General features: G+C 35.0%; 1 protein-coding gene across 1 annotated transcript; it reads right to left on the reverse strand.

Moving 5' to 3' along the window:
- Window positions 1-10,004: 10,004 nt before the first annotated feature.
- Window positions 10,005-12,410, reverse strand: LOC145557663 (uncharacterized). The gene is made up of 3 exons (XM_081618838.1): window positions 11,354-12,410; window positions 10,201-10,329; window positions 10,005-10,081 (listed from the first exon to the last, which is right to left on the reverse strand). Exons 1-3 carry the CDS (start codon window positions 12,408-12,410, stop codon window positions 10,005-10,007), a joined length of 1,263 nt encoding a protein of 420 aa, XP_081474964.1.
- Window positions 12,411-13,006: the final 596 nt, after the last annotated feature.

Below are 13,006 nucleotides of genomic sequence, written 5' to 3' on the forward strand. Positions count from 1 at the left end.
TTATTGTTGCCAAATTTCGCAAATATTGTGACGAAAACCACTAATTCGACCATGAAAACCACCAATTCGACCATGAAACCACTAATTCGGCCATGAAAATTACTAATTGGAATTTGAGAGGTGTTAATTTTGAAAGAGGAGAGGAGGGAAAATAGCGAGAAAGAAAGAAGAAAAGGAAGGAGAAGAGGAAATAGAAAGACGAAGGAGAAGGACGGAGGAGGAAAGAGGAAGGAGAAGGAGGAAAGAGAAAGAGGAGAGAGGAGAGAGAGAGGAGGAGGAAAGAGAAAGAAGGAAAAAAAAAGGAAAGAAACGGCGCCTCCTTATAATAAATTAGGGTTCTGGTTTGTTTTTATAAAAAAAATAATATTTTAATGCTTCCGACGGAAAAATCCGTCGTAAAACACTAAAATTTCCGACGGAATTTAACTCAGCCGGAAATTAATTGATTTCGGACGAATTTATCCGTCGAAAGTTTACGACGAAACCTAAATCTGTGGTAAAATACCTATTTTCCAACGGATTTTTGTTCCATCGGAAATTTCCGACGGATTTAATGAATTTGTCAAAAATATCCGACGGACTGTAAATTCGTCGGAAAATTAAGTGTTTTCGACGGAATTCCGTGTCCGTCGGAACAAATCCGTCGAAAATAAGATATTTTCTAGTAGTGGTTTCCATAATACATGAATGGAATTTAAAAAAGACCAAAATCTATTAACTATTACTCAAACAGAAGTTGCTGACATCACCATTGCCCACGTGTCGCTTTCTCATTAAAAAAAATTTCCGCCTAAATGCAATGATGATGTCGTCTTTCATTTTTTTTGTTGGAAAGCTATCATATTATTTAACATTTTTGAAATTTAATTAAATATTGGAAGCTTCTACATTACAACTAAAATCTATCAATTTATCTTAGGAAATTGAAACAATTTTAAATAGCACACTAATAAATGACCTCCTAAATTAAACTATGAATTAGAAAACGATGAACAGATACTATATCATAATTTCGATTAAAATAAAAAATTTTAAAATTACAAAATATACGTAATTCTTATTTATATTCATGTATAATAGCGATTTATTTTTAAGATATACAAATTTAAAATAAGCTTTATATAAACCGTGCATCGCACATGTTCTAACCTAGTGTAAAATAAAGTACATAATAGGTTTTGAACCTCGTACCTACCGAAATTAATATCACCATATTTATCACTAAGCCACAGTGGCGGATCCAGGATTTCAAAGTAGGGTAGCACTGAACGAGTAAACGATACGGGAAAAAAATATACACTGGAGTACTAACTTGAGACTAAATAAAAGAAGCTAAATTTAAGTCAGTAATAACACATCAAGTTAAATTTTTTTGTATAATGTAATGGGATTTTGTATTGTTGTATAAAAAGTTACCACCAAAATTTTAAATAATATCTATAGATTTTGCACCGAATTATTATTACGGATAAAATTATGTACGATATATATCAAAATACTTCGTATTACAATCATATAAAATTAGTCAAATTAATAAGAAATTACTAATTTTGTTCACGGACAAATTTTATTCAATGCTATGAATTGTTCTTAACCTTTTTTTTTATGAGAGTTATTTTAGCTAAATTATTTGATTTGAACAAATAAAATTATTAATGTCAAAAAAGTAAAAAGTGATTTAGGGAAGAATCAATTAATGATGGAAGTCATATATATTTGATCTAATCTATTTGGAATTTTGAATATAAATGTCAAGAAATAGGAAAGGAATTTGGATATTAAAATATAATAAAGCATTGATAGTTTTCAAAAATAAAAATAAACAAAGATATAAAAATGAATCGAAAAAGCCCTCAAAAAAAAAATTGAATAAAAAAAAGTTTTAAAAAACAAATAACATAAAAGGGGAGGGGGAAGATTCGAACCTAAGACCCCCAACTACAATAGAAAATTTAACTCACCTACTAGTTACCACTAATCCACCTTCAATCACCTTATAAAGTTAGCATTGTTTAATTTTGGACATTTTGTAAGAAACTACCTTTCAAAGCAATTTTTTTGCGAGAAACTACCTTATAAAAAAATGTTGTAATAAACTACCTTATAAAAGCTAAATGTTGTAAGATACTACCCTTGGTCGGAAAGTGAGAGTTTGACTAAATTTTTCCGGTGTTGACCAAGTCATGTGCTGGTCACATGACATTTAATTCATCTTGGGTATTATATGGATAGGATCGGGGAAAATTAGGGGGGAAATGGGGAAAGATGAATTAAATGTCACTTGACCGGCACATGACTAGGTCAACGCCGGAAAAATTAAGTCAACTCTCACTTTCCGGCCAAGGGTAGTATCTTACAACATTTAGCTTTTATAAGGTAGTTTTTTACAACATTTTTTTATAAGGTAATTTCTCGCAAAAAAAATGCTTTAAAAGGTAGTTTCTCACAAAATGTCCTTTAATTTTTATATCTTATTTTACAGGAGGCTCTTTTGGTAAACAATAATTTTATTTTTATTTATTTTTTATTTTTTATTTTTTCCGAGGGTAGCACGTGCCCCCCCAGGTCACTACGTGGATCCGCCAGTGGCCACAACAGTTACACTAAACATTTGTTACAACAATTTGGTATATATTGTAAGTCTTTGAGGCCCCAAGCAATTTTGGACCCTGTGCGGTTGCGCAAGCCGCACACGTTGAGGGTCGGGCCTAGCCAGCCACATATACGAGTTTGTAAATCGGAATTAATCTACACATTGAATCTAGTGTATATGATAAATTATCTTATTCAATTTATGTAGTTAATAAAAGAAGGTGCAGTTTTGAGAGAAAGCTTATTTAATTTTGTATCGATCTTTCCTTTTTTAAATAATAATAATAATAATAATAATAATAATAATAATAATAATAATAATAATTTACTTGTAGTTTTTGCTCTTTCTTACAGGAACAAGTGGATTCAATCCGTGGAAATATGAATAATAGAATTACGGAGTATCTTAAATTATTATATATGTTTGATTAATGATCAAGTTGGGATAATACTTTCTTTAAATAGTAAAACTCCAATAATTCATAATTTTTTTTTTAATATAATGTCTCCCATCTGCATCAACAAGAATAATATATAATGTTACAACGACGACCATTGTAGCATAAGTTTTTAGAAAACATTTTTTTAATATATATGACCAATTGGCCATGTGAATGTAGGCAATTAGTCGTCTTGTACTTAAAATATTACAGGTTTTAATATCTAGATTAACTTTTTTATTGATTATTAATATTTATTGCCTTACAAAATAATTGACGTCGGAGACCAAAAAGCCGTTTAAGTAGCACCAAAATGCATGTCGCAATTTATAGCTATCATAAGAGTAAGTTACGTGAAATATTTTTTTTCTCCTAGAAATATTGTAACATAAGAAGTTTTTGGTATGAATTTCGAATGGCGCAAAGCAGCTTCTAAGATACCTGGTATGCCCTATGTTATTAGTGACACTAGCAAAGATAGAGGCCTAGGACCATCCGTTCGGAATGGCGATGGGAGCCAGCCTCGTGTAACAAACACCCTCAACAACGTGTTCGCAAAAGCATCCAAATTGGTTAGCCTTAAAGCCAATGGTTATTCAACCGAAACCTCAAAGATCGAAAATGGAGGAGTATCAGTAAGCAATCAGAATAGCCAAAACCTTTATTCGAGTCCTCTGTCAGTGGCTTATGCTACAAAATCTCAACTCTACAGCCTCCAAAAAAAACACAAGGGTGAAGTATATGGGGTTATAAAGATGTTGTAACATTGTGATCAATTTTTAATCTTTTATGTTGTAATAAGGGGATGCTCAAACCCTAATCCTTAACTTTTTGCAAACCACTACCCTATTTTCAGCTTTTCTCATGGACTAAATTTAATTTGAAATTGTTTTTATGTTAGACTTTATATTGATCTGATGAGATAGCTTAGGTTTTAGGAATATATTTTGAGATATGTTCTTCGTTGTTACGATATCTATATATAACTAATACTAAAGTAGCAACCGGTGATGTCATCTTTTTTCAAATTTGTACACGTGACGCTATTTCATGAAAATTTTCCCGCTCAAATGCTAATTATTATTATTTTTTTCAAAACAAAATGCTAATTAATTTTAAACACTTAGTAGCTATTATTTTGGTAATGTATGTTGATTTTTTTTTTTTTTTTTGATCCAAATGAGGAACAAGTCCGAGCAAAAACAAACAATTTATGTTGATATTATGCGGTTGGAATCTTTATAGGAGTTGTAAGTTTTTAGCATAGTTGAGGTCAATTAAATTGAACTTATGAATATTTTAAACTAAAAAAAAAAAAATACAAATATTCAAAGATAAATTACTGGTAAATCCATACATCGCACGGGTGCTAACCTAGTATTATATTGTTTTGGTATCCGTAGTGCAAACGTAATGGATAAAAACATGGTTTTCGGAACGAGCAAAGAGCCTTATGTGTACTGCCTTTACAAATAACAATGTCATTTCAAACGGGCAACACAAGTCACAAGTGTCGTTACAAGTAAGTAGTTAATTGTGGGCAACACAAGTGCCCGTTACAAGGCATTTTAACTGTCCATTACAAATAAGTTGTTATTTATAATTGACCCTTTTACCACCCCTTACAAACAGTATTTTTTTTTTGGATAAATTTCAACAACATTTTATTTATAATTTGGACGATTTAGATTTATAATTAATGATTCAACACGTTAATATAAACATGTGCATTGGCTTCAAAAAAAAAAAAGATAAACATGAGCATTCATGTATATATTTACACTATTAAAATGAATGAAAATAACGAGAAATTATTAGGGAATAAGATAAAAATTTAACTACAACATTATAAATAAAAGTTGTTTCAATTTATATATATAACATACAATCTGTTGAAGGACCATCTCAACCAAAAGCTTAAGCTGATGGTTGAGACCCAGGAATATGTTATATACTCTATCACTTCCCCTCACATGAAAGGCCCTTTGGGCTTGAAATGTGGATGCAGCATAGGCCCTTTCATACCCGGCGCGAATTAATTCTTCTTTAAAGGAATGGTGGATGAGATTCGAACCCGTGAGCTCTATGTCACGTTGGCTCTGATACCATGTTGAAGGACCATCTCAACCAAAAGCTTAAGCTGATGGTTGAAGCCCAGAAATATGTTATATACTCTATCACAATCCTATTTACATTATTCTACCTTATAATCATTACGATTTAAATAAATATGTTGATCTAAAGTATTGCATCCACTATTCACAAATCAAATTTAAATCGACTGCATCACAAGAGACTTTTCTTGGACAAAATTCCTTAAAAAAAATAAATAAATAAAAATAAAAATAAAATGGAAAATGGGGTCAGAAAATTAAAACAATCATTACAAGTACGTATTTTTATATCCAAAAACTTTTATCCTTCCCTTTGTTTTCAACAAAATTAAAGAAATAACACTCCTAACATCCTTCATATACTTTTTTTTTTTTTTTTAATTTGTTTTTTATGGTGTGCTGTAAATGACTTGAAATCAAATAAATATGCATGACAAGTTACTATGTTTTGGGAGCAATTTGAGCCAAATAGAGTTCAAAAGTAGCTACAGCCTAAGGGGCTTCTATCTTTCAATTCCCATCTCATGTTTTCAACCAAATTAAAGATATAACACTCATAAAGGCCATAATATAGTTATTGTTTGGTTAATTTATATACTTCCTCCGATTTTTGTTAGTTACAACTTTAGAATATTTTATATCTCTTAAATAATACCCCAAAGTTACAACTAAAAATAAATAAATAAATAAATAAATTGGAGGTAGTACTTGAAATCAAATAGATATGACAAGCACGGACATCTTAAACCTTTTGTTGGCCTTATGCTGTTAATTTTTTTTTATAAATTTACTTAATATAATAAAATTTCAAATACTTTGCATTTCAAAACTTGTAATAAAATATTTTGTATTATTTAATAAAAGGGTAATGTTATATGTAGCCCTAAGCGCTAATGTTATATGTAGCCCTAAGGGCTATATATAAGCATTAAATATACTCTTGAAAATTGTATAAAATTAGGAATTCATGACCAAAACACGCGTAAATCAATGTTATTAGTGTTTATATTTTGATGATTTCTTAACTTTTTACGATTTTCAAGAGTAAACTTAATTCTTATATATAGCCCTAAGGGCTATATATTATAACATATACTCCCTCCCATAATATAGTGTTCTTTTTTTTTTTCCACCTCAAACAATTTGGGGCCCTGTGATCAATTGGTCTTACATGCATCCTTATGCACCTAGGATAGGTGCAACATTGGCCCAATAAAGAAGCTCACTTTCAAAACTTTCCCAAACGAAAACACAACCCACTTCCCTAATGCGACCCACTTTCCAACCGCCATATTTTGGATTTCAATTTATTTTATTTTATTTTATTTTTTTTAAAAAAAACCATTTTTCTTCTCTCTCATTAAATTTTCAAAAATTTCTACAATTAATTTCTCTAATTGTCTCCTTCCAAACTTCATTCTCTTTCCTTTACATAATTTTACTTCACGAAAAACTAAAAAAATCAATAATGGATATATGAGAAGAGATGCAAAATCAAAAGGATTATCCCAAGAAAAGGTAAATTTTCACTGATTATTTTTTTTCCGAATTTATGTGAATTTTTATTTGAATTTTTCAAAACTCTGTTCTTCAAAATATTATGTTAATTAGTGAAATTTTTTGTTCATATTCTTTATGCATTCACTAAGGAACACAATAAATATGTTCATATTATGAATGGTTATGTTCACTTTTTGACATGCATGTGTTCATATAATTTATACCTTTGTTCATATATCTATTCTTTTTTTTTTTTTTGACAAAGGATACAAACAGATTACATAGTAATACTAAAGCAAATAAAATTAACCGCTGCTTCCCCCGCTATTTGGTGAGCTCGATGAACACGCTGACGATCCGCCTTATGCACATAACAATACCGAAAGGTTGAGCCAAGTTGTTGAATCTTGCGGATGAGCCAAAGATAAGCCACGTTACCTCGCCCATCCCCCCGAAGAAGAGTAACAAGATTATAGGAATCCGTAAAAACTGTAATAGAATGAAACCGTTGATCAAATGCCCATCGTAGCCCGTACAAGCACGCCAAAGCCTCCGCATGTAACGGAGAAGTACAAACCCCAAAGTTACTTCCTCCACTGATTCGATCATCCAACGGGTCATCATTATCCAAGCACCAACCCTTCCCAGAATATTGAGAGTCTTGGAACCAAGCTCCGTCAATTTGAAGTGAAACTGCCGAACTCCCATTGGAAGTCCGACCAAGCTGAGCTATATAAAACCCTGGCGGAATAGAGGGTCCTACGTCGCCACCTACAACATTAGGGGGGGAAGCAGCATCCGCTGAGGAAACAAAGACCGAATGAGTGTCCATGACCTCCGCAAACAGAGAATCAAAGGGCCTGGAAGCAGAAGCATGCCTAAAGATCCCGGAATTCCGGCATAACCACAAACTCCAAAGTGTACCGACAAAGGTACCTAAGCGAGCACTGGAAGGACCATCCTGACTAATAAAAAGTCGGATATAATCTTGGATCCAATCTGAGAGAGAAAGGTCTCCATTAAATTCTGAGCGGATACCGAGGCACCCACCCCTCCATACTGAGCGTGCATTAAAACACATTCGAAAGAGATGTTGTAAATCCTCTGGTTCTGACTGACAGAGGTCACAAGACACATCTGGAACCAAAACTCCTCTGCGATGGAGTTCCACCTTAACTGCTAGAGCCCGATGCAGCAGTTTCCATAGGAACAACTTCCATTTAGGTTGTAACTGGAGGACCCAAAGAACTTTCCAAAATGAATCTGAAGAAGACTGAGTTGAAGCTATAGGAAGTTGTTGTTGAAGCATTGCATAGCCAGGTTTCACCGAGTACCTTCCCGATGGGGTACGCGCCCAATAGCGGAAGTCTTCCTGAGTCGTGTCAGGGGCCTCCAATGCAAGGATTGTTGAGGCATCTGAAGGCACAAACCAGTCGTGAACTTTATCATTATCCCATCCCGTTGAATCAGGGTGGATGAAAAAACTGACGAAAAGAGCATCAACGTTAGTTACTGTAATCCCGGGTTTAAACTCTAGAATGCAGCCGTTGACCCATTTAGCCGACCCACCAAGAGTAGACTGACCATTACCAATTTTCCAGTTACAGCCCTGCTTAAGCAGGGTATCCGCCTTAAGTAACCCCCGTAGACCATACGAATGATGACCAGAAAAGGTAGACCCAGTGTGCGGGCTGTTGGAAAGAAAGGTCGTACGAGCACCAAAAGCTTTGGAAACTAGTAGCTGCGGGTTGGAAAAGAGTCTCCAAACATGTTTCATGAGCAGCGCTTTGTTTAAGGATGAAAAGCAGCGGATGCCGAACCCGCCCAGGCCACGAGGAAGATGCATGGTATCCTTATTAACCCAATACATACCTTTAGAATCAGAATGCGCCCAGAAGAAATGCATAATTAAGGAATCAATTTTCCCAGTAACAGAGACCGGTAACTCATAGCAAGCGAGAACATGGGACGCCATTGCAACTAGGATAGAGTTAATTAAAATCAACTTCTGCGTTTGTGAAAGACAGACAGTATTCAAACTACTAATTCTTCCACATATTTTATAGATGATGAATTGGAAGTAGTCTTTCTTCTTGCCGACGAAATCAATTGGAGCCCCCAAGTGATGATCGAACGCCTGAACATGCTTCATTTGGAATGTCAATTTGAACTCTGTCTGCGAAGAGGCCCATATATTTGAGCTAAACTTGATCAAGGACTTCGACAAGTTTAGTTCTTCTCCCGAAATCTTAGTAAACCTTTGAATGATCTGCATGATATTAGAACAAGAAGCAAACGTTGCACGAAAGAAGATAAGAGCGTCATCCTCAAAGAATAAATGAGAGATAGAGGGGCTAGATCTGGACAGCTTAATTCCTTGAAAAAGCTTTAGATCTTGACCCAAATGCAACATACGAGAGAAAATATCCATGCAGAATAGGAAAAGAAATGGAGAAATAGGATCACCCTGACGAAGGCCACATTGCGACTTAAAGATGTCTGAGGTAGTACCATTGATAAAAATTTGTAAGTAACCGTAGCTAGGAATTGTTGGATCATCTACAACCAACGAGCTGGGAACCCATAGGCTTTAAGGACCTGTAGAAGAAAATTCCAGTGAACTCTGTCATAAGCTTTGCTCATATCAATTTTGATCGACGCAAGCCAATTAGTGCCTGTTTTAGAAGAGTTGATTTTCTCCATTAACTCATGACTGAGCAAAATATTATCCGTCATAATGTGGCCTTGAACAAAGGCGTGCTGGGAGTCTGAGATTAGAAAAGGGAGATACTGGGGCAATCTGGCCACCAAGCACTTAGATGCGCACTTGTACACCGTGTTACACAGGCTAATACACTACCACAAAAATGAGAATACAGAACGCCTAAAACATGCAATATAGAACGCCTCTGAGGCGTTCTTCTGAGGGGGTGCCCTATAAAGTCTACAGAACGCCATTGTGAGGCGTTCTATATCTAACACAATACAAATCGCCTATCTAAGATAGGTGCTTCATATTCTAAGTATAAAGTAAATTAAGAAAATGGGAAATAGAGCGGTCATCTAAAGATGGGCGTTCTATAAGTATATAAATATAGAACGCCTATCATAGATAGGCGTTCTCTTTTCCTTACCTTTTTTTTAAAAAAAAAATAAATTATTATTATTATTATTATTACAATAATAGTAAAAACAATAGTAATAGTTCAAAAAAATAATCTACAATTACGACAAAACATCAAAGTATAATTTCTCATTATAACTTCAATTAATAAAAAAAATGTGCATAAAAAAATTCAAATACAATTAAAATCTAAATATAACACAAATTATACAATTTAAGATCAATTTTCTAATCTTATGCAGCAGCAATGCAGCACCTTCGCATCGTCACAAGCTCCATAATTATCGGTTCATGTCCACTCATATCTGCGTCTGCATCAAAAGCCCAAAAAAAAATTACAAAACAATTGTATAAAGAGCACCAACATAGCAAAATACCACCACTAACTACAACACCCACCACTGCACCACAACGACCTACACGGCTACACCACCCAATACTGCACCCCCACAAGCCCCAACTACGACACAACCCTCACGACCCACACCACCACCTGCAGCACAAACCCCACGACCCACACCACCATCTGCAGCACAAACCCCACGACCCACACCACCCACTACATACGAAAATCCGCCAGACACCCCAACAATTAACAAAATTAAATAAATTAACAAAGATAATAAAAGATAAAATCAGATCTAAGTAATAACGAAAATAACAAATTAATTATAATTGGAAATCTAAATTTCAAAACAAAAATAAGAAAAGCTAGATTTATATATTAATCTAAACAAAAATCAAATCTACAATTGAAAAACTTTGACCAATTAAAGGCTCAGATCGACATCACATGGCTCAATGGTGGCCCGTCGTTGAATGCTTGTGGTCAACAATGGCTTGTAGCTTGGTGGTGGACGATCGTTGCTCAACGGTGGTTAGTGCCTTAACTGTGGGCATAAAAAGCTTGAGAAGTGGTGTACCTGTAGGCATGAGAAGTTGGACGATCAATGGTGTTGCTTGGAATTTGAGAAGAGAGAAAGAGGGGGACGCTGAGAGAAAGAGGGGAGGGAGCCAGGAAGATGTTGATTTTTGATAAGAAATAAAGGGAGTGACTAAGAGAAGAAGATAGGGAGGGGCGGCTTATTGGGAATAAGAATTATGTTTTAGGGTTAGGTGGGATGTGGGAATAGTACATGATACGTTCAACTTTTTCTTTTTAAAAAAAAAATTATAATACTTATAGAACGCCTATCTTACATAGGCGTTCTATATTGTATAGTGTAAATTTGGATGTATAAAATAGAGTTGTTAACTTAGACAGGCGCTCTATAAGTTTTAACATACAAAACGCCTATCTTACATAGGCGATCTGTATAATTCTAGAGATCGCCTATGAGACTTGACTGTTGTGTATTGTGTGTTACTTATTCCCTATTTTGTGGTAGTGATAGGGCGTAAATGCCCCATCTCTGTTGGGTTACTAATCTTTGGAATCATAACCAGGAGCGACTGATTCCATTCTTTCAAGAGAAAACCCGTTTGAAAGAAACTTTGAATGCCCGAAACAACTGAATCTCCCACAAAGTCCCAATGTGTTTTGAAAAATTCAACTGCCATTCCGTCAGGCCCCGGAGACTTACAATTGCCTAAAGAAAACATGGCAATTCGAATCTCAGAAGCAGTGAAAGGACGTTCTAAATTAGCGATTTGAGAAGAATTGAACCGAGGAAGGTCTAACTCCTGCAGAACGGTATCAATTTCCAGATCATAAAGAGGCACGTTATCAGTTTTGAAAGTCTTCTTAAGAGCTTGCACTACTACATGCTGAACATCCGCCATCCCATGTTGGAGAATACCCAGGTCATCAACTAACGAGCTAATCTCATTTTTCTTCTGACAACACTTGACCTTGGAGAAAAGAAGTTTAGACGGGCAATCACCTTTTAGTAACCAGTTTTTCTTGCAACATTGTCTCCAGAATTGAAGTTGGAATAAGATACTCTCCTTTGAGGTAACAATATTTGACAAGTAGAGAGAGGCATCATTGATCGAGTGAATTAGCTCACCCTCATTAGAAAGCTCCTTTGAAAAAAATTTCCAGTTTACACCCCAAAATTTCTTATTGTTGAGATACGAATTCCTAACTAGAGACTTGACGTGTTGCAGATTCTTTGAGAGAATGAACATTGGTGAGCTAGAGGTGTGTCTTTGCCAAGTAGTAAGGACAAAGTCATGTATGTCCTGGTAATCCAGGCACCAGTTGTCCAATTGATAAGGACGATTTGATCGTTGCGTAAACAGGGAATCATCAAAGAAAATAGCAGCGTGATCGGAGATAAGAATCGGTTGATTGATTAACCGACTATCTGGAAAGTTTTGAAACCAATCAGAGGTCATGTAAGCCCTGTGTAGCCGCTGCAAAATGAGTTGGTCAGCATCCCTATTATTCGTCCAAGTATAAGTCGGACCTTTAAAAGGGGTAGCAAATAAACAGGATTTAAGTCTAAAATCAATAAAGGAATCCCAACCCTGAATGACATTAGACCCTCCCAATCTATCATAATGGTGCTCTATTTGATTAATATCTCCAATAATCAAACAATTAGGAGAAATTGCAAGTAAGTCAAGAATTAAACTCCAAACTTGAGGTCTATCTTCTACGACAGGAACACCATAAACAAACATTATATTACACATTTACTATTTCCATTAGTAAGCTTTATATTACAGAGTACAACATTGGTGCAACAAAAAACACAAGAAACATCATCCGAACCATAACCAAAAACCGCCAACCCACCACTAGTACCTACCGAATCAACCCCAAAAATCGAAGTAGGACTAGAAATACTAAGTAAGCTAGTCACTACTGAGACGGACACTTTAGTTTTACAAAGAAAAAGAAAGTTAGGAGCAAAAGAGTGTAACAACCACAAAACATAGGGAAGCTTAGGAGAGGTTAGGTCATTTAGTCCCCGACAATTCCAAGTCGTAATCTTCATAAAACCTTGGGGGGCTGTGAAGGGCCAGCCGCCGAACCAAGGTTGCTCGAGAAACCAGAAGTTGAAGTAGCAGACTGTACATTGCCATTAAAGTTAGCACCCAAGCCGAAAGTGGCATCCAAAGTAACCAACTTTTGATATTTAAGTGTTGAAGAAACCCAACTCTCTGTACGCTTTCTGAAATGCATGTTTTCATATATTTTATGCCTATGTTCACTTTCTGAAAAGCATGCCTATGTTCATATATTTTATGCCTATGTTCACTTTCTGAAAAGCTTATGTTCACTTTTA

Source organism: Chenopodium album, chromosome 9 (genome assembly GCF_948465745.1).
Source record: "Chenopodium album chromosome 9, dcCheAlbu1.1, whole genome shotgun sequence".
In the NCBI taxonomy this organism is placed as follows: domain Eukaryota; kingdom Viridiplantae; phylum Streptophyta; class Magnoliopsida; order Caryophyllales; family Amaranthaceae; genus Chenopodium; species Chenopodium album.